Source organism: Mustela nigripes, chromosome 9, assembly GCF_022355385.1.
Source record: "Mustela nigripes isolate SB6536 chromosome 9, MUSNIG.SB6536, whole genome shotgun sequence".
NCBI classification, from domain to species: Eukaryota; Metazoa; Chordata; class Mammalia; order Carnivora; family Mustelidae; genus Mustela; species Mustela nigripes.
In genome coordinates this window covers 80,294,303-80,317,098 of record NC_081565.1, presented here as the reverse complement: position 1 = coordinate 80,317,098, position 22,796 = coordinate 80,294,303, and the positions used below count along the sequence as shown (strand labels likewise).

The 22,796-nt window shown below is 47.2% G+C and overlaps 1 protein-coding gene across 2 annotated transcripts in view; it reads left to right on the top strand.

The window, feature by feature from the left end:
- The window catches only part of MAMDC2 (MAM domain containing 2), a 141,504-nt gene that overhangs the window by 70,403 nt on the left and 48,305 nt on the right, over positions 1–22,796 (top strand). For both annotated transcript variants that reach the window (XM_059411887.1, XM_059411888.1), the window contains exons 6-9: positions 7,794–8,050; positions 11,833–11,926; positions 18,087–18,230; positions 21,183–21,448. In XM_059411887.1, the coding sequence (XP_059267870.1) occupies positions 7,794–8,050; positions 11,833–11,926; positions 18,087–18,230; positions 21,183–21,448 (761 nt within the window). The remainder of the gene's footprint in view (positions 1–7,793; positions 8,051–11,832; positions 11,927–18,086; positions 18,231–21,182; positions 21,449–22,796) is intronic.

The window sequence follows — 22,796 nt, the reverse complement described above, 5'->3', positions numbered from 1 at the left end:
CATTTGAATTTGACTAGATGGATAAGAAGTACAGCATATACTCAGGTGTACAGGTCTGAGAGTGGATACCTTATTCTGTGGCTGGAGAATATTTGAGAATTCCAGGATGTAAGATGACGGCAGAGCGGCCCGTAGACCTGGGTTACGTTCCTGCTCATGAGCTAGAGCCTGGGTGCCTACATTCTACTCGCTCCTCCCAGCTCTCTGCTATTTCTCTCCAGTTCCTCTTAAACTTTTACACTGATGTTTTGACCACTTGTAGCCAGACAACTATTTCCTTTTCACCCAAAAGATGTACACACAAACGCACGTGCGTACACACACACTCACTCTCACACTCCTCCCATGTAGACTCTTATATAAGACTTCTTCCTATGTGAGATGGAGCAAAAACAGAAGAGTTCCATAGAATCTCAGATATTTTCCTTGAAAAGCCCATAGGACTCAGAGTTTTGACCAGAATCACTCTTGGGGAACACGAAACCGAAACAAAACCCTCCAGTGCTCTCAGGAAGAGAGGGATTGCCTTTCTTAGTACATTTGCCTTCTGCTGCTGGATGTATCAGTCTTTCCTGAGCTCTACCAATGTGGTTGGCAAAGTAGAGATCGAAGGGTTCAGATGTCTGCCCACAGCACCAGATTTTGCTCAAAAAGACTCATCTCATGTTCATTCATATACTGGAAGTGGCTATGCCTTTGCTTTCAGGGAAAAGCCAGGGAATGAGCACAAGGGGCGCATGAAGCCATGTGCCTTCTTAGACACTTCAGGAGGCTGAGCGACATTGTCCCAGGAGGGCTCTGGCCTTGGTCGGAGAAGAGGGAAGAGTGAATGGAGTGTCTGAAAAATGTGACACTTGTGTGACTTTTCCTTCATTTGGCCACGTACTTTTAATAGCCCCAAACCACGAGCCCGGTTTTTCAAGTGAACAGTCTACAAATATTGGTCTCATTTGGCTAAGGATGTAGTCAGAACTCCCATGAGACACCTTGGGAATATTGGAGGGGATAGGATTTTGTCCTGATTTTTGTCACCTAATTCCGATTCGTCACGTATGGATTTTTTTTTCTCTGTTAATATTTTATGAAGTGAAACAAAATATCTTCCACGAGGTAACCTACTGACAGCTCAGATCGTTACTGTTTCCTACCTGCCTTGGCCAAAAGAAGGTAATTACTGGGAAAATAATGAGGGAAATCAGTTTCTTTGCTGAGATTTTTAGAATTGCCTACACTCAGGGTGCCGCTCTGGGAGCTGAGCAAGGTTTCAAAGCCTAAATTAAGGTCAGAATGATTTTATTGCCTCCAGGACCGGGAGGTGGATGGAGCATCTCTCCATAATTCATGGCCCTTTTTTCTCCTTTCAGTTCAGCCTGAGCTCAAGCATCCGCCTACCAGCGCTGTTCATTTACTCGGGGCATTGATCCGTTTGGTTCCTTGTGTGTGCTTTCAGTAGGGAAGCAGCTTCATTAATGTTCTCACCGTCGCCTTTGTCCAGGCTCTGCCGTTCACCTTCCCGTGTCCTTGGGTGACTTCCCTTAGCTTTCTGGGCACGGTCAAGTAGAACTAACAGCCTTCCTTCTCAGGGTCAGTTCAATCCAGTCAAAACGTCAGCATTTCATCTGATTCGAATCTCCCCCAGACCAAAGCACGGGGGAGCCATGGAGAGAAGGGCTTGGGCTTTATTTCCCTTCATTTTGCCTTGGCTCTTCCCTTCCTCTTTACCCACTCACTGTGCTGCGTCCGGCTCCTGTGGGGTTGGAGGAGGTGTGACAGGGGAGCAGAAAAGGAAAGGAAGGGGACAGATGGTTTTCTGTGACCAGCGCTGTGGAAGCTGGAGCTCATGACCTTTATACCGCAGGAGGGCACAAGCCGGCTGTTTCTCTCACTGCCAGTGCGGAACCCCACTTCCCTGCTCGGAGACAGGGGTGAGGCCCTCTCCGCTGGCCATCTGTGGATCCACTCTGGGACCTAGGAGCAACCCTACACCTCGCCAGCCCCTGGTGGAGTTACCACCTGCATCCAGTCCTTTTGAGAAGAGTCCTTCCGAGACATTCTTGTCCCTTCCGAGTTGCCCACTTAGGCTAAGGGGAAATTCAAATCTTCGCCCCACCACACTCTGGAAGTTACAGCTCGCTGGCAACAAAATCCTTTCTGCTCTGCCCACACAGGTCCTTACAGACATCTTGCTTCTAGGTATATACAGTCAAGAGTCAGGCTGCCAGTCTGTACGCTGCAAACCCCAGTTATCACTGATTAAACTTTCCTCTTGGGAAAGCTTAATGAGGACCCTCCTCTCTTGAGGCCCAGAGTGACTGAAGAATTCAGGAATTTCTGCAAGCCTGGGTCAGGGCAAGGTTGGAGGGTGGCTTCCCTCCTCCACTCTCTCCAGGCATACCTCCGTTAAGCCTCTTCTCTTGGATCCAGACAACAAAGGGGAAGCCATCCCTAACCCCTCCCTGGGGGTCCAAAAGAAAACACATGGCAGATAAGCTCTGGGATATCTGTTTTCAGAGAGACTCTGTCTATGATCTCTGATCTTTCTTGGGCCCCTCCTGTATCCAGCTGGAGCAGGGAGATGGGGTCCGTCTGGTGGCCCTGGCTTAGACCCCAGGGATGCCACAATGTGGCATATGCTACAGGACCGGTCTTGGACCACGGAGTGGCAGTACTTGTCACCGTCACTCTTGGCACTGAGGTCTTAACAGAGACAAGGGGACATCCCACTTCGTGTTCATTTATTACATTTATGTCATCTCTGAAAGCTGTGTAAGAAGACCAGAGCCTGACTCTACCTACTGTAGTCAAACTTACCTGAACCCTTAGAACTAAAGATCCGTAATGTCTGTTGCATCTGTAGACGGGGAGGGCAGGCGTGGGGACCTCCTGACTTGGGAGCCGTGTCCTCACAGCGGCAGTAGACCAGCAGGGCTTTCCAGCCGGCCTGTGTTTCTTCAGACCACGCTTTCTGCCTCACCCGGGAGACAGCTTGTCCAGACAGCAGGACACAGACGTAGACGTCGCAACAGGAGCACAAGTGTGGCCAAGGAGGCACAGCTGAGTCAGAGGATGCCTTAGCATCGGAGCCAAGCCCAGGGCCGTTTCAGGGGAGTGCTGGTCCGCCAGACTGTTCGAAAATAGAAGTTCAGTAACTGCCCTCAAACGTTTTTTCCTAAATCAAGGGAAAGTGGCTCCCCGAAAGGAGTCCCTGGTTGCCCAAGGACCATCGAGCTAACCTACAGGGGGCTGTGGCCTGAAGGGAAGCGGGTAACCATGTGTCGTTACCACAGGCATGATTTGGAGCAGGCCTGTGGCGGGCATTTCAGAGATTTTGATCTTTCAACAGAATTGGAAATTGTTTTTTTCCCCCTAGAAGCTGCAGCCTCTTTGTGTATCATCCAGATTTAGGGAAGGACAGACGGGCTCCATGTCAGTGTATGGCAAAGCAACAATGACTAGGGGAGTGGCCCTGAGCGTCTCAATGTTTAATTGTGTGGAGATCTCATGGTTCCTCCTGGACTCTTTCATTTCCAGTTAAAGTCTGAATACTTACAGATCTTTGTGGCCTGTAGGACCCCCCCAAGATCTGGTTAATTATAGGATCTATACATCCAGGGCCCGTCAATACCTACTTTCATCCTACTCAAAGGATCAGATAAATTGCCTCTCGCAAGTATTCTGGAGGCCCTAGAACCCTGGGCCAGGCAGAAAGGTTGGCCTCATTGAACAGGGCAGGAACATTCCCATAATGCCAAACACGAGAGACATAATTTCCCAAGAACTGCGGGCTCCCTTCTTCCTTCCCCTCGGGAAGATGCACAAAACGGGGCCTGCCTTCACCCAGACCCCTGCTCTTCTTCCTCAGCGTGGGTCGTACCCGACGACACTGAGCCTGGGCTGGGGTCGTCCCTCCAGCCTGGCCTCCTGTGGCAGACGCCTGGTGATTTCTGAGTCATCCCCACCCCTTCCGCAGAGATGTGCCAGCTACCTTTTGTTTCCCAGTGAGAAACAGTCGTACTCAGATTGTCCGTAAATAGCACTGAACTTGGGCAACAACTGAACGATGGGGTGCGGGGGGGGGCAACAGAGTGCGGTCTGGTCTAGTGGTTCCCGAGGAGACGCGGTGTCAGCACCGGCAGCCTCTCTGACTCACTGTGGGCACGTCACGTTGTGTTCGCTGGGTGGTTTTGGGAACAGCAGTGCGACCATGGCTCCCTTGGCTGAGTGTGTGGTGCGTGAGTTTTAATGAAGCACTTTAACGGCAAATTCAGGGATTAAAATATCACCCACACAGCAGGTGAGTAACTGGTCTTTAAAGAAGACTGTCTGCTCTCTGTCAGCTGTGAGGAAGATGGGTTCCTAATGGGACAGGGGCTCCAGGTGGATGGCGAAGTCTTACGGATTCACCAAGAGTCCCCCAGAGGCCTTGGAGGTGCCCCCACCCTCGGTGGAGTGAGTTCCCTATTCATGGTCGTGTCACTTTGGGGCCTCCAAGAAGAAGACCCTAAGCGTGGATTAGGTGAGGAGATTTATCAGCCACGAAGGATGAGGAGTTGAGAGCAGGAAGCACTGCGGCCCAGGTCAACATATCCATGAGGCATAGTAACCACAGTGCCTTGGCACCATGACATTTTTAGGATCCATGAGAATGTTTTTATTTATTCTAAAATCAGAAGGGAAAAATGAATGCGCTAACAACAAAATAATCAGCCCGGCCTAAATTATGTTCGTCTTTATACCAATGCAGTCATAAATTAGAATGTTTAATATTTTTTGAGGAGGCATGGACCCACGGCGGCCAAAGGGGCTAGGGCCCACAAAAGTCGTAACGTGGCCGTGGCTGGGGGAGGCCTCCAGCACAGGATAGAAGGCTGATGCCTGGGGGAGGGAAAGGCCAGGCTGATGGGAAGCTATTAGATAACACCTGTCAGGCGGAATGGCCCCGCTCTGGGACTCCTGCTCTGCCTAGTCACCAGCTGTGCTTGAGCAGCCCAGTGTACTTGGCCTTGGCACAAATGCCGACGTGGCCCAAAGGCGAGGCAGCTGGAGGCTGTCAGTCAGCTATGGTCCTTGCAGCAAGTTCGCCGGAGGGGTATCCGAAGCGCCTCCATGGCCCCCACAATGAAGAACCAAGGAAATAAAATATTAGGTCTCTCCTCCACCCAGACCCCTCATCCCCCACCCCCACCTCCAGTATATGTTGGAAAAGTGTTCATTTCACTGGAAGACACGTTACGAAGAGTATTCGACCCTTCCTCTCCACCTTTGACCCAAGAGCTCTCAGTGAGCAAAGGTGCATCGCAGAGGCTGGCATGTGTTCTCTATTAGTAAAGTATTCGGGGGGGGGGGGGCGGCTGGCTGCTCCCCCCTTCCCCCGCTGCAGTGCATTAGGAGGGGGAGGCATGGCCTTCCTTCCAGTTCGGAGGTTCTCTGATTCTGTTCAGTCTGACATGCGGACTCGTGCTTTGAAATCCCTTTCCAGAGTCAGCAAAGTTGGGAGCCCATCAGCTGTCTCCAGCCTGCAGATACGCTGATTTGGCATACACAGAGTTTAAAAAATTGCGGTGGTGGGTGTTATGGGTTGAAATGTATTTCCTCCAAACCATATGTTGAAGTCCTAACCGCTCCCCCCCCCCCCGCCCAGTCCTTCAGAATGTGACCTTATTTGGCAGTAGGGTGGTTGCAGATGTCATTAGTTAAGATGAGGTCATACCGAAGTCGTTTCCTAGTCCAATATGAGTGGTGTCTTTATAAAAGCAAGGCGGGCGGGGGGGACAGATTTAGACATACAGAGAGACCTGTACAGAGAAGGAACATTGTGAATACGGAGGCAGAGATCTATTAGCCAAGGAAGGCCACAGATTGCCAGCCAGCCACCGGATGCTAGGAGAGAGCCTTGGATCAGATTCTCCTCACGGCCCTTGGGAGGAATCAGTCCAGCTGATGCCTTGGTCTGGGACTTACAGCCTCCTGAGCTGGGGGGAAAAATAAATTTCTGGTGTTTAAGCCATCTAGCTTGTAGTACTCCATTATAGCAACCCTAGCACATTCAGACAGGGGTTATTATTTTTAAAGGATAGATTTGCTATGAAAATTTTAGATTTTGAGCTTCAGTGGGAAAAGCCTGAAGTGCTGGGCTGGATGTCAGGGCAACAGGTGGGAGCAGAGGGAGGGGTGCACTCAGTCCTGGGCTAGAGAAACCAGCCCACGCGGGAGCTGCCACCCTGGGCCACCCGCTGGTGGCGGCTGCTCGAGACCATGGGCTCAACGCCACCCGATTTTCCGATGTTTCCAAGAAGCTTCGTTGCTGTTTTTCAGTGCGGATGAAATATGATTTCAAACATTGGCAACAAAGGGATCCCTTGATTTTCTCCCAGGACCCAGTTTGCTTCGGTGGTACACCTGATCAGGCTGGTCCCTGCCGTCATCTGAGTTTGTGATCTCTACGTTGGCACATAGTAATCTCTATGGTTGGCACGAGGCTAAGAGAAATCGTGGTTAAACAAGGGAGATGGTTCAGGGGGTCAAACAGTTTGCCGCCAGGAAAAAGCGAGCCTTGCTCGAGCCACCTCTCCCCTCTGCCACGTTGAGGTGAGGTCTCTGCAGGTATAAACTGTTCCTAGGACTCTGACTGCTAATGTGCGGAGGATACAAGGCCCTGTTATTGGCCAGGCTCCGTGCAACAAAACAGAGACATTAGGCTGTAATTGTTCCGCACTTACCAATAGGAAGGTCATTCTATCGAAGCTACTAGGCATAGCCCCCGTCTGTCCCTGCAGCTTCAATTGCCAATAATGACAATGAGCCTTTACACAAAGTAGACAATGGGGAAGGTCTGGTAGCAGAATCATTAATGACATTCCTTTCATTTGTTGTAATTGCGTTAGACAGTTATAATGTGCCAAGTCCACACTAAGCCCATCACATGTGTAACCCCATGGAATGCTCGAACTCGCCCTAGAAGGGAAGCATTTGGTTCTCCCTGTCGAGATCAGGATACTCAAGCCTGGAGATACTCGGTAACTTGTTTGAGGTCCCAACAGAACTCGACCCCAGGTCTCTTCAATGCCAAATCCAATGCCAATTCTCATTCCACCTCCTGGTTCCTCTCTTCCACCAAAATGCTTCTAACAGAGGTCGGCCTCCGGGCCCAGAGCCCCCCAAGGCCTTGCCAAGTGTGGTGTCCCAAGTCTGACCTCCAGAATCCCAACCCTGGCTACACGTTCTGTTAAAGAGGCAAAGCTTGTCATCGAGTTTGAAGTCATAAATCTTAGTTACGCTCAAAAAAGACTCGCTGACATTTTGTGTATATTGTAAAGATATATGGGCAAGTAGGTCCCTCTGTGCCCCTGTAGGAACAGACGGTATGCTTGGTATGTTCTTAGAAATCTTGTAACTCATAGAAGGCTTGGGAGAAGGGGGAGCCTCCTGGGGTCATGCCCAGTTTCTTTCCAGAGCTGCGTTCAGCTTGTGAAAATCCCAGCACTTTGTAGCTGACGCGTCTACATCTACTTTTGTGTGTGTGTGTTTTACTTCACCCACAAGTGAGGTGAGGAGAGAGGACGGCTCTTGGCTTGGACTTAGCAGAGCACCTTGAACTCCTGGCTCCCCCCTTCCAACCACGAGACCCGTCCACCCCTGGCCAAACGTCTTGCGGCCCTAACTCCTCCTCGCCACCCTCCCTCTAGATCATGTTGAAGTCAGTCCCAGCATCAAGGGTGTCCCCTGCGAGCCACCACCTCCGCTCCCCACGCCAGCCTGTCTCACGCTGTGTGCTGTGCCCTTGTGATTTTCAGGCCACTACATGTACGTGGACTCGGTGTACGTCAAGCACTTCCAGGAGGTGGCGCAGCTCATCTCCCCGATGACCACGGCCCCCATGTCCGGCTGCCTGTCCTTTTATTACCGGCTCCAGCAGGGGAATGACAATAGCTTCTCCCTCTATACTCGGGACGGGGCCGGCCTTTACGAGGAGCTCTGGAAGACGGACCAGCCGGAGAGTGCTGCCTGGAACCTGGCTGAGGTGGAGTTCAGCGCGCCGTACCCCATGGAGGTAGGTGTGGAGGGAGGAGAGCCGTGGCGGGACCGCGGTGCACGGGGCGGGGATGCCGCCTGCAGGCTCGCCGGCCGACCAGGAGATGCTGGGCCACGCTCCTTCGTTCCTCTCTGTTGTGCGTCCATCCTCATCTTTCCTTCCTCTCCCTGGGCCCCTCTGTGCTGCCCCCTTCCTCTCTTTCCCCTTAGTTTCCTGCTTTCTAACCAGACTACCTCCCCTGAGGACACACAGGGAAAACCCAGTCCACCAACGACCTTTCATGGGCACACGTCCCCTCTCGGCCTCGCCCTGGGGTCCTGGTGACTTCCACAGAGGTGAACCCCCTCGGCTGAACCCCACTCTTGAACTCCCCATCCTGAGAGCAGGGCTGAAGCTTTCCCTTACTCGAGGGAAGAGTCTTTTCTAGAGAAAAAGAGAGAAGGAGAAGAAGAAAAAAATGGGAAGAAGAAAAACTCACCTTCTTTCCACCTTTACAGTATAAATAATGTCCTAAGAATTAGAAAGATTTGTGATTGTGGCCCCAGTTGGAAACAAGACTGTGTGCTTTCGTTTTAAAGCCTTTTATAGTCCTGTGACTGATACATCTCCAGTGCAGGAGCATCAGAAAGTTCAGGGAAGCAGAACAGACTCAAAGCACCCAAGCTGAACGTGCAGGGGACGAGAACACATTTTGGTGTTCATCTCTGCGGGCCTGTTTTCCAAGCATGTATAGTGATACAGATCTCTGTTTACGTGTGCATTCCAGTGCTTACAACAATCCAAAGTACATAAAATTATCCCCATGTTGCAGATAAGGAAAGGAGAAGAAGGAGAGCCCGAGCGGTGTGGTACTTCTTATCTAGGTCACACAGCTGCGGAGTGCCCGGCACTTAGGAAAGTCCTGGACTCAGATCTGACCTGGAGCTGAAGGCAGAGGCCCAGCTCTGTCGGAGGACCCCAGAGGACCCTTAGAATCGGTGCAAATTGTGGTTTCAGATTTGGGGCTATACATAGGGTTTTAGAGACCCGAGGTTTGTCAACATCCCCCACTTTGTGCTTTGTGCCTTTTGTAATATGTCCCCGAGTTCCCTTTAAAGTGCAGAAGAGGTGGATTCTTCTCCTGATGTGGAGCCTCCCAGAGCGTTGGGGTCGGATTGGTCTGTGACCTGTCCTGTGTACTGAAGACAGGCCTGCCACTCCCCGTACCCCCTTCAGACCCCCTGCCCCCCCACCCCACAGCTCCATGGAGAGCACCATGACTTTTGCAGGACATGCATTCTTTCCGAGCCCCAAGTCTGATGAGGCCTTGGTTTGCTCTTGCAGCCCAGTGGAAAATTTTCTGAGTTTGGGTTATAAGGAGGAAAATAAATGCACATACTGTTTCAGAAATTTCCCCTTCTATTAAAGTCCAATGAGTCACACACACAGTTGACAAGACAGTCTCTTTGCGAACTCCTTCCATCCGACCATGAACTCCCTGGGCAGCATTTGTACGAGTGAGACTTGGCTGAATTTTCTTTTACATCAGTGCCTGAAAAAGTCACAATTCTGGACATATCCCCACTCAGTGTGTATCCTTCCGGGTCCCATGGGCCTGCTTTTGCCCCCGCAATCTGATGCACGATGCTGCTACTGGAAATCCCGCCAAAGGAACTCACCCTGCAGAGCCCGGGGAATTTAATGTCACCATATCCTCCAATGAATTCTGAAAAGGAAAACAGACATCGGAGACCCCATTTTCCAAACAAGAGGGAAGACGCTGGGCTGGCACGTGCACTGTGACTTCCACATCCTGATGGGAAGCAGTCTCCTTCACCTGCTGAGTCAGATCAAACCCTGTCCTGCACTCAATCAGCGAGCGCCCTGAAGAGGAAATGCCGCGGCCCTGGGTTGTGTTTGTGGACTCCATGGCCCCTTCTCCCTGGTCCACATCTTTCCCCTTTGTTCCCAGCCTACCCCCTCACCTCTGCCAGCAACCAACTTCCGGGGCCTCTCTTAGATTTTGCAGAATCCCAGTGTCTGTGGGACCAGCGTTAAGCTGCGCTGGATCATCTCCACACTCTTTCTTTGAAAACCGGAGACACTAAGGCCTGGAAGAGGGAAGGAACCTGCTTGAGCTAATTAGTGGCTAAGTAGGCTCAAGCCTGAATATGGGTTGAAGAGGGGGTCAGCCTGGAGAAATCCGCATGAATTCGATACAGAACTCAGGATGCACCTGACTACATGTTAGGGACGTTCCATACCTCATCCCATTTAATCTCAGTAGTCCACCAAGGTAGGGGTTATTATGCCTGTTTCATAAATAACAAAGGCAAAGCTTTTGTCGTCTAGTTTGAAGTCAAAAATCTTAGTTTTGCTCAAAAAAGACTCACTGATATTTTGTGTATATTGTAAAGATATACAAGCAGGTAGATCCCTCTTAACAATGTAGTCAAGGTTAACTAACTAGTGCCAGAAATGGGACTTGAACCCTGGTCTGTCTGCCTCTTTAGAAGAGCTTGGAGAACTAGGATCCTAGAGGTCAGATCTCGCCCACTGCTGTTTGCCTGGCTGCCGCAGTGGTGGGCTGTTTGTTCCTTGTTTTGCCATGTTGGCTTTAGTGTTTGAGGAAATCACCAACACGGAAAAACCCAATGATCTCCAAAAAAAAATACAGAGATCCAGGTCCTCTTGATGATTTGGTAGGTCCAGACACTTTGGGCCTGAACTCCGGAATGGAGGGAGCTGAATATCAGGCGCCCCTATGGACCAGGCTTGGGTTCCCCATTTCAGGACCCTCTGCACCCTGTCCTGCTGTGTCCCACCGAGCTCAGGTCATGCATACAGGTCACCTGCCTGGCCTGAGTTTCAGCCCCTGCCACCACTGCCTCTTGTGTTGCTCACCGGTGGGCTGCCCTCTGGGCTGGTTTTTCCACCGTGCTCCCGGCTGTGTGCAGTGCCGTGTGCGCCCCTCCCCATCCCCAGGGGCTCAGGCAGAAGGAAGTCCCTTGACCTCAGAGTAGAGCTGGTGGCCCAGAAGGAAGAAACACAGAAGGGCTGAACCCCTTAACAACCTCACCTTCTCTCCGACCATTTGGATGTGCCTGGGCAGGCTGGACCCTGACATCCATACCTCAGATGTGGGGCCCAATTTTGCCTGAGCAGACAGGTCGTCTTCTTTGATTCTGTGTCTTGTTCAGAACCCTCACAGAGAATTTCATATGGCAAAAAGGGAAAGAACCCTGCTGGGGCTTAGTTCTCTGGGAAGGGCAGTGGAGAGCCTGGCCTGCATTCGGCAAGGGGCCTGTTGTTCCTCCAGTCGAAGGTCATCACTCAAACTGTCGAGTCTGTGGTTCTCTCAGAGAGTGACATACACTCAAGCGAGGGGGACTCCACCAATAAAACACAACTTAGGGCTCACTAGTCCCTCCCCCTTAAGGAAACTGTAGATCAAGTCGGGAGCTGCCCTAGATTTAGGAACATGATTCCTAACAAGTACTTACAACTTGCCATCACCTGGCTTGGCGGCCACATCATTTTAAGTCATAATTAAGAGAGGGCCCTGGATGACTCAGTCCACTGAGGGTCGGACTCTTGGTTTCAGCTTAGATCATGCTCTCAGAGTCACAAGTTCGAACCCTGTGTCAGGCTCCACGCTCAGCATGGAGTCTGCTTGGGATTCTCTCTCTCCCTCTGCCTCTCTCTCTCTCTCTCAAATAAATAAATAAATCTTTTTAAAAAATCCGTAGATCCTAGTTAAGGGCTCTGAAGCCTGACAGAAAATATGTAAACCTGTAACAATCCGTCATCTTCCCCGGCAGGTTATTTTTGAAGTTGCTTTCAATGGTCCTAAAGGAGGATACGTTGCTCTAGATGACATTTCTTTTTCTCCTGTTTCCTGCCAGAATCGGACAGGTAAGCATTCTCTTTCTCTTCTGGCTCCCATACCGGATTTTCCTTTCTCGGTAGACGCCTGGGGTCAGGACTTGATTTAATTCCTTCTAATTTTCTCACCTCTCCTGTAATCTCCTTTAAAAAAAATTATTTAATGGAATAGTCATTTTTCTGCTACGTTACTCTTTTTTCCCCCTCACAGAGTGAATTTAATTTTTCTGACAGCACAGGCCAGTTGTCATAGGGAGATTTCACCATCCCTGCCTACTACGTAATGAAAATTAAAGAATATGAAGACATTCCCTCCCCATGTTTCTCTTTAAAGCATATCTTAGATCCACACACAGGTGGCCGAGTAGGTAGAAAAACTCTCAAACTCTACTGAATAGAATGATAAAGACTCTTTCTAATTTTAGGTACCCAAGACCTACGAATATCTCCGTGTTTAAAGTTGTTAATATTTGGTATACATAATCTCTGTGACATGTTTATGATATTTATATCATGGACTTAATTTAATTTCTCTTTCTAAGTAAATCCTCAAATTCTTTCATCGTGGCCAATTTTGTAATTTCCATAAACTTGGTGTTTGGAAAAGAGAGGACATCCTTACTTTCTGGGAAAATAAGTAAGCAAATCAATTCAAAGTACATTAAAAAACAAATGTTCTAGGGGCATCGGGGGGACTCAGTCGGTTAAGTGTCTTAAGTCTGCCTTCAGCTCAGGTCCTGATCTCAGGGTCCTGAGGTCGAGCCCCACGTCAGTCTACCTGCTCAGCGGGGCATCTGCCTTTCCCTCTCCCCATCTCTGCTCTTGCTCTTTTGCACTATCTCCCTCTCTCTCAAAGAAATAAATAAAATCTTTTAAAAAAAAAGTGAGAAGTCGACAAATGTTCTAGAATAAGAAGGATAACACTATATTCATGATAATCCACATAAATGCAATTGGCCTTACCTTTTAGTGATTATTTTTTTTTTGAAAGCCCCCAGGGAAACGGTGGTTGTCCCAATCTTATTAATGAGCCCTCATTCTGATCTTCAGAGCATGGGAAATAAATTTTTAAACCTGGCCTTTGAAGTCTGACTTTCACTTAAGATAGAGTTGGTGTCTAATTTTATATGGCTTAAGATATATTCTACAAGCAAGGGGACTGAGAAAAGTAGTATTTTCTACTTGAGCTAAAGTGCTACCCCCAAATTAGAAACACTGTAATGTGCTAAAACAAAATATTATTTTTTTTACTAATTCTAATTTTAAAAAAGAAAAAAAATGCTAGTGAGACAGAACCAGACAATGCATATTTACATATTTTCATTAAAATGATTTAAACCAAACTGTAATTCCAAGATTAAAAGAGTCTCTAAATTGGACAGAACACAGGAACCAATGTTGTTTTGTTTCTCGAAATTGGGCTGTTCTCTAATCTTATCAGCTAATATTTCAGTGATGTCAATAGTCGTTTCACAACCTCTTCATCATTATTTTTGGAAAGTTTCTCCTCTTTGTCGCCAGGCATTTACATTGAACTTTTCTATTTCCAAGTGATACATACAGGAGAAGAGGTGTTTGTTCAGTGTCCGCAGGGGACAGAGGGTGGGGTGACAAAGCAGATGGGAGGTCACAGTGTCTACTGAAGCACCTCACAAGTAATGTCTGGAAACACTCTTCCTTTTAAAAAGACAGAATCTATGTGAGCGCTTTCCCACTGACTGGTGAAGAGAAAAGAAAGATTCCAGCCAAGTAAGGACTATTTATTAAAAGGGCTGATGGCCCCTCGGTCTGCAAAATTCGGCCCACAAACAGACCCTTCCGCTGCAGGGACCACCAATCCACATTGTCCTGTAATGAGGTTAGCCAAGGCTCCATGATGGTCTTCAGAACTTCCCAACCTGACATCTTGGCCTTAAAATGGTTTAATGGTGTGATCCTAGCATTACGTTCCTGAGTCAGAACTCTGGATTCACAGCCCTACTCTGCCACTTACAAAATGTGTGACCTTGGGCGTGTTAATTAACCTTTCTGAGATTCTGTTTCCGCATCTGTGGGACGGGGTTAGAAGACTCTGTTCCATCCATTTGGGAAGATGATAAGTTAATGTCCGTGAAGGCAGAGTATGGCACTCAGAAAATGCCGGGCCATGAAGCTTCATGTTATTTACTTAACTTTCAAAACATGCCTGTCCCTTCCCTGGGGACCAGAGAGTCAGATTGAAGCTGAAGAGAACCAGCAAAGGGCACTGCCTTGGTGAATGAGTGAGTGGGAGCCTGCTTGATGCCTTTCCTGCAGCAGCTGTGGACCAGATTCTGAGTCTTAGACACCGAGGCCTCCATTTTTCATACTTCATCTCGCATTTCACAAATAGTTTATGTCCTTCTGTTTCCTAACAGGTGCCAACATTTTTTTCCTTATCTTGGGTAGCTCCAGACTTGTTGTCTCTGCTTTTCCCAGCTGGACCTAGCATTTTCTTCCCTCATCTCCCCAAGTAGGCTGAGACAGGAATGATTTCAACATATGAAGCATCTCGTTCCCACCCTCTGGTTGGGCTTAGAGTTAATCCAAGCTCCCTGACCTGGGACCTACTCTCGAGTCACAGGTGTTAAACAGCGGTGTCGTGTCACCCCCCAGTACTCCCTCAGGACGCTGCCAGAGGACAGACCTCCCCACTCGCCCTACTTGAGTTAGGGCACTTGCCTTTCCAAGGCTCTTGCACCCACGACTTCTCTGCCCACCACCATGTTTGGCCCAGTGCCTAGATCTTAGGAATAAGCTCTCCTTTTAGGCTGTGAATCCTTGAATGGCTGGCAGGTGATTCCATGCACTTGTAAAGATCCCGTCTTAATGCCCAGCCCCAGACTGAGAGCTCCCACTGCTTTGCCATCCGCAGGCCCAATCTCCTCTCAGGGCCTGGGTCCAGCACACCCCCAGGCCAGGAACTGGGAGGGGCCTGACACTCACGAATATACCCCTCTAAGGACATCTGCCTGGGCCTAAATCCCAGTTCTGCCCATTCCCTAACAACACACTGCCATTTGATGTCTGGTGGGAAACCTGGCTGTAGTTGTTGCCTTGGTTACAGCTGTCATTGCCTTAGCTCAGACCTCAAGTGTCTCCACTGCCTGGTCAGCGGCCCGGCCCCTGCTCCGCAGGATTGCTCAGTCTGGCGCCTGGTCCCCCTCACTCTGTCTCCAAGCCAGCTTTGAGTGGTCTCAGCCTGCCTTCGGGCTGGCTCATGCTACATCAACCCCCCGTGTCAGTTTAGCAGCCTGTGGAGCCCGCCGTGCCCGGTTCTCTCAAGCGAGGCAGGGGCTGGGGACAGAAAAGGCTGCTGATGGGTGTTTAGATCTCTCGGGCGGACGCTGAGTCCATCTCCATGAACTTCAGGATGAAAAATGCTACCAGAGACTTCTCAAAGGCAGGGCCCTCCACCTGATTAAAGTATTTCAAAGCCTCTCATTTCTAAAAAGTTCAAATGTTGGAAAGGAAGTAGTTATGTACATCTTGGATTGTGATGGTATCTTTTTGCTCAAAGGGCCTTTCTTCCGCACCCCCCCCCCCCACCCTGCCTTTTTTTCTGACCAACTGATGTTCGGGTGCTTCCAGCTGCCTCTGAGTCCTCCCTGTGTTTTGACCAGGTCGTTAATGCTCAACTGTCATGGCCGCTTGGCTCAGACGCCCTGAAACAAGCCTTAAGCAAAGGCTTTCCATCCACCCCCGATCTCTGGGGAGCTCATTTTGGGTTACAAACAGGCCCTCTGGCCCAGGCTTCAGGAATAAGACACTGTCTCATAGCAGAAGCAGCACTCTGGTTGAAAAAGATTTAGGCTCTCAGCGATGCTTTTGAGATTTTCTTTTTTATCAGACCTTCTCAGGACCCCAGACAAATCCACTTCGAAGGTATTTAGGTATTTAGCAAAAGACTATAATCACATTCTCAGAAACATCTTTTCCACATGACTCCGTTGGTCACCACGGAGAGAACTGAGCTGTGCTTCCTTTTAAGTTTTAATACCACCTCTTGCCTCTCCTGGATGCCTCATAAATGGGTTACGGTTCTCCTGTGACTGCCCAGGGGTATATTCCTTGGGATTGACCCCTGATGAGTGATTTCACTGACCTGCTATTCTCTTTGTGCATGGCTCTTGGGAGCCAGATAGCCATCTGTAGATTGTGGCTTTTCATCTACTTTTTCATGACCAGGTAGCAGAGGGGTCGTGAAAGATTGGAGACCAATATGGGGTTTCCCCTGGTTGCAAATCTGGGAGGGGGGGGGGTGTCAAAGGCTGGTGTCAAAGGAGCCTTGTCTGTGTGACATCATGCTCAGTTTTCAAAGACTTCATCTTCATGGCTTAAAGATACTCCCTGGTGCTCCCAGAGACTGTGTGGGCAAACAGCAGTGTGTGGGTGAACCCACCAGCATCAGAGCACTGAGAATGGTCTTCATTTACTTTTCTCCTCTCTGCTTCGTCAGTCAGGGTGCTCGCTTTGCACCCTTGCAAGGCCATGTCACCCAAGATGTGATAGGGATCCAATTATCTAGGAACCTTTTGTTCCTTTTGGTGTTGGTGTCTTTTTTTAGTTTAGTGTTTTTAAAACTTAGTTTTGTATCATTTTAAACTCAGACAAAACTTGCTCCGTGGGTTAAACCTCTGCCTTCAGCTCAGGTCATGATCTCAGGGTCCTGGGATCGAGCCCCGCATCGGGCTCTCTGCTTGGCAGGGAGCCTGCTTCCCCCTCTCTCTCTGCCTGCCTTTCTACTTACTTATGATGTCTGTCTGTCAAATAAATAAATAAAATCTTAAAAAAAAAAAAGACTCTTCACCCAGATCTAAATATTGTTACCATTTTGCCACTGTTGCCTTATCGACCATGTAATCTTATCGAGCAAGATGTAGACGTTACGCCCCTTTGCCCCTAAATACTTCAGTGTGTATTTTCCATGTGTTAGCACATTTTCCATGTGTTAACAGGTAATTATAAAGTTCAGGAAATTTGGTACCGATACAATATTATCAACTAACCATGGCCCACATGCTACTTTCACCAGTTGTCCCAGTGCTCTCTTTTATAGCTTTTTGTTTTCTTGGACCAAGATTCAATCTCAGGTGCTTTACAGCATTTGATTGTCATGCCTCTTTCATCCCATTTAATCTGGGCCATTTCCTCAGCCCACATCACTGTTCTCTTCCTTTGGAAATTGAGGAATTGAGAGTATAGTGACTTTTTGTCCATAAACAGCTCCCTGTTTCATCAGGTCACTGCTCCCAGAACTCAAATGTTTCTCTAGAGGTGATTTCCCAGTTATTCAAAACAGTGTCCTCTTTCTCTGGCCCTAAAAGCTTAGACCAGAGAATGTCAGTATGTAGAACGGATCACAGTTGGCTACATCGAATGTGTCCCAAACTGTGGCTGTCACATCCCCTGTGGACTCAGACAGTCTGAACAGTAAGATTTACAATCACTTGTTGCTGTACCAAGTTATTCTCAAAAGAGCAGAAATCTTTTATGTTCCATTCCCTCCAAGCAATCTGGAATGAGGTGTATTTATAGACCAGGGTAAATGATACCAGAACTCAGCAAACGCCAAAATAATAGCAGTATGGGTGATGAAATTGGTGTGACTTTTTGAACAGCATGGTTTATCCTGAGCAGTGATTTTCTTCAAGCAGATCAGCTGTACTGCTAATGTCAATTATAAATAGACAGCGGCTGTGCCGGTGACACAGCGATCAGTCAACAAAGGAAAATTATTTCTGGAAAATATTATTTCTAAAATACCTGTCTGAGAGAAAAATTAAGAGTTCCTTAAAATCTTTACCATTTTCTTTCTTTTAATTTTCTATGAATGAGTTTTGAATTGTAAAGAAGTATGTAAATAATTGCTCCCCGTCTTTACATTTTGAAAAGAAATTTCTTTTGAAGTCTGGTACTTACTTATTTTTTATAGAGTATGAACAGGGCTCCTTCCCTCCATCCCTTAAGGGAGGAAAAGAGCAATCTGCCTGTCATGAGGAGATGTTAGTTTGATGCTAACCTGCCAGGATACCATCAGGGTAGAGATATTTTGTTGTGTTTTATGTGTTCAGTCTCCCTGGCACAAATGTGTACATATTTGTCAACCAGTTGAAGTAGTCCTTTGAGACCCTAGGATCTGGCTCTTTAACTTTGCTTCTCCTTTCTTCAGAGCTTCCTTTCAGTGCTGTGGAAGCCGGCTGCAATTTCGAGGAAGATTTCTGCAACTTTTATCAAGATAAAGAAGGTTCAGGCTGGACCCGGGTGAAAGTAAAACCAAACATGTATCGGGCCGGAGATCACACATCAGGCAACGGTAAATCAGAAGTCTGTGCCTGTGGGGACTCTGAGGGTGGGGGTAGTATTCATGTTCCGTCTGCCATTCTTTTTTTTTTTTTTAATTATTTTTTATAAACATATAATTATATTTTTATCCCCAGGGGTACAGGTCTGTGAATCACCGGGTTTACACATTTCACAGCACTCACCATAGCACATACCCTCCCCAGTGTCCATAACCCCACCCCCTTTTCCCAACGCCCCCGCCCAGCAACCCTCAGTTTGTTTTGTGAGATTAAGAGTCACTTATGGTTTGTCTCCCTCCCGATCCCGTCTGTCTGCCGATCTTACTCCATATCTCTCAAGACTGCCACTTAAAAAAAAAAAACGGCAACTGTAAAGAAGTAAAAACAATGGGTAATCTTGTGTTTTGCCACTTTAAAAAAAAATGGCATTTAATTTGCTGTGCTAGCAAGCCTGCCTGCCAGTTCTTTAAACAGCCAAATCTTCGGAAATTATCTTGCTTTTCCCTTTAGATAGAAAAGTGCTTTTAAAAAGCTAGTAGATTCCAATTACAGGAAACATCCAGAAAAGGCAAATCTGTAGAGACAGAAAGCCAGTTCTTGGTGGCCAGGGGCTGGGCAGTTACTGTTTAATGGATATAGAGTTTCGTTTTGGGGTGATGAAAATATTTTGGAGCTGGATAGTGGTGGTAGTTGCCCAGCCCTGTGAATGTACTAAATGCCACTAAACTGTACACTTTAAAGTGGTTAAAATGGTAAATTTTATGTTATGTGTGTTGTACTCAATGAAAAATATTTTGTGAGGCTATAAAATCTATTGGAAAATATGGGGGGGGGGCACTTGATGGTTATGTCTACCAGGAACCTTAAGAAACAAGTTTGAGTTCCTGTGTATAAGAATTACCTACCTCGGGGCAGCTGGGTGGCTAAGTGGGTTAAAGCCTCTGCCTTCGGCTCAGGTCATGATCCCAGGGTCCTGGGATCAAGCCCCGCATCTCTGCAGAGCAGAGAGCCTGCTTCCTCCCCTCTCTCTCTCTGCCTGCCTCTCTGCCTACTTGTGATCTCTCTCTCTGTGTCAAATAAATAAAATCTTTAAAAAAAAAAAATTACCTACCTAATCACTTTGATGGCATCCCTGTGAAGCCCATTCATGTAGAGACTGGTACAAAGGGCTTGTTTTCAAGGGGTGGTGTCTATGTCACTTTATTCAATGGTGATTTTTACACTGGGCACTGGGGTGTGCTTACCATACACTGAGGAAACTTACGTTTCAGAGCATCTTACTTGCACAGGCCCTGGGAAGGGCCTTGAAAGGGGCCCTCACAGTTTTTTACTTGTAATCATAAATTCTTTTCTTAGAGGCGGCTTAACTTGTAGAAATACAGGTACTATAAAAACCTCTGGTCATTGGCCAGACTAATCAATCAGGTCCTTCCCCCACTGGCTAACAATCATTTCAATGGGCAAAAGAGATGTTAGACAAATATATACACAAATAAACTTATAATTACCTATTGTGGCACATGCCATGGAAGAAATGAAGAGCAGGCTCCGAGAGAGCTGTGGTGTGGCAGATCAGAGTCAGCATTTGGGATTTTTTTTTTTTTTTATAAAGGAAATGAGAAACCATCAAAAGGTTTTAAGTAAAAGAAGAGTAGAATTAAATTCAGGTTTCAAAAACGTTTTTCTGACTGTGTATAGACACCTATATTAGTCTGCTCAGGTGGCCAGGGTGACCTAAAAAGCAGAAATGGATTTTTCACAGTTCCGGAGGCTGGAAGCCCAAGATCGAGATGCTGTCAGGGTTGGTTTCTGGGGAAACCACTCTTTCTGCCTTGTAGAGAGATGGCACCTTCTCACTGGGTCCTTCTGGCCTTCACTCTGTGTGTACCAGTGGAGAGAGAAAGGGGGCTCTGGTGTCTCTTCCTCCGCGAGGACCTATAGGTTCTATAGGATTAAGGCCCCACCTGTATAACCTCATTTAAATACCTCGTTAAAGACCCAATCTCCAAATACATTTACATGGGGAATTAGGGTCTCAACCAATGGATTTGGGGGTGGGGTGGACACGACTCAGTCCATGTCACCAATCACATGAAATAAACCAAGAACCCTTTGCCAGATGAATTAAATCACTGGGTAAAACCCAACTACACACCAAGACTGAGGCGATCAAAGGAAAATTGATGGGGGAGGAGTAGGAAAAGGCAAGAAAGCAAAGTAGGTATTATTTTCTTCCTTTCTACCCAGGTTTTCTAGGCTCTGTGGGTCTGTTTTACATTCACGGGGGGGGGGGGGGGGGGCGGAGGAGCAGGTGGGAGGGAGGTCCTTGACCTTCTGCTTCTTTTTTGTTATTTAAAAGAAATGATTATTCTTCCTTGGATCCCTTTCTTGCACAGAAAGGGTACTTGAGAGATCTTTTCTTGTAAATGACAGACTGAAACAAAATAGATCTGCGCAATTCAGTCCCTAACAATACTTCTGTGAAATAATCAAAATCCCAAGGACTTCCAGACCAGCCTGTGATCTCTCTATCTCTGCTGTTGGCAGCAGAGATGAGAAGGAAAAACCGGTCTGGCCCCAACGTACGTTAGGACCCAGTACTAAGTACTGGATTGATCCAGGCAGCTGGGGAACCAAGATGATTTCATCCCTTTTGTTTCATGAGAAACACAAATCCTAACTGATGACTGGCATCTGAGCATATGCAGATGGGAATCTATACTAGTTTGTGAAGTTTACTTAGAACTGAAGAAGTTTTATTGGTAATAGAGCCACATGATGTAATCTGCCACTTAAGCCACAGATAGTTAAGTACAAAATGCATTCTATCATTTAAAGCCTATGGGAATAGTCTCTGTTGGCAAATCCCACTACGTTTAAGCAAATTTTCACACTTGACCCTTTGGGCTAGATGATTTAAGTTTGTCATTGCTGATAGCCTCAATGTTTTGTCCTGTCTGCAGGGTACTACTTGCTGGCCAACACAAAGTTTACATCTCAGCCTGGCTACATTGGAAGGCTCTACGGCCCCTCCCTGCCAGGAAACTTGCAGTATTGTCTACGTTTTTATTATGCCATCTACGGGTTTTTAAAAATGAGTGACACCCTGGCAGTTTATATCTTTGAAGAGAATCATGTAGTTCAAGAGAAAATTTGGTCTGTGCTGGAGTCTCCAAGGGGTGTTTGGATGCAAGCTGAAATCACCTTCAAGAAACCCATGCCTACCAAGGTATAGTAGACCCAGGGCAACACTTTGACCCTTTGTTCATCTTCGGTTTCTGGGCTAGGTTAGTGAATATCTGTTTAATTATTTTCAACTGGAGATGTGTTTATTTTTCTTCTGGGAGCCCCACCACTGCACTCTAGCCGAGCCATGCACAAATTATATTATCTACAAGTTGTTTTCAGTTTTCTGTGTCTCGGAATCATGGCCACCTAGAGTGTTTGCTTGTTTATTTCTTAGATTCCCTGAGAGCAGACCAAAGACAGGGAATGCATGAACAGTCCAAGTTCAACAGCTAAACTTTTATTTGAAGCCCCAATTACCTCTCTCCTTCTCAATCTGCCACAGTCACAAAGACACACACACGAGCCCACACACACATAGGAATACTAATTACTTTACAATAATTTATAATACTAAATGACTTAAAGGATGAAGTCAGTGAGCCTGGTTTTACTTTGAGGCCTTAAGGTCTCTCTTTGTTAACAAGAGAGAAGCGTCAGTAAAAAATGAAAACCAACCCAGATGGAGAGGGTTTATGTAAGGTACCATCACCTGCTGATTTTGAAGCAATAAGAGGACAAAGAGATCTTGACTGCAAAGGGAATATAAAGAAAACTATAATCTCCCAACTTTAACAAATCCTAAAGGAAGGTTTACAGAAGTAATAAATTCGGTCAACTGCAACCCAGATATGAAACCAGTATGGAAAAATCCATTTTGTTTCAGCCCATCATTCAACCAGAAAATGTCTTTCTACTTGAGCCAATTCACTCTGAGCAAGAAAGGTCTCTTTCTTCAAACAGATGACTCACAGAATGGGAGCTCAAAAAATATTGTTGGATGAAAGGGAAAGGATCGATCAGTTGATCATGTTTATTAACCAGGAATAAACTCAAAGTGCAGGCTCCTTAGGGGAAGATACAAACCTGGAGGGTTTGTAGAAGGTAGTAGAACCTTCTTCGCAAGTGTTAATGGCTGAGCTTCTCTTAGTTGTAGCCATCCAGACAGAAGATAGCTTCATCCATCTGTAGTTTTCTGCTGAAGAAATATGGCACACCAGTCCCATCATAATGATGCGTGGTTACTTTTAGTCCATTAGAATACCCACCAGGGAATGATTAAATTTTCACAATGATGAATCAAAGACCTTTGAAAATCTTTACAAAGTTCTTTTCCATTGTTAGAAATTGTGATTATAATGATATGGTAGCCTCCATGACTTACGACTTTTTTTAAAAATTAATTTATTTATTTTAGAAAGAGAGCATGAGTGGGGGGAGGGGCCAAGGGAGAGGGAGATCAAGAGAGTCTTAAGCAGACTCCCCGCTGAGCTGCGCAGCATGGAGCCCAA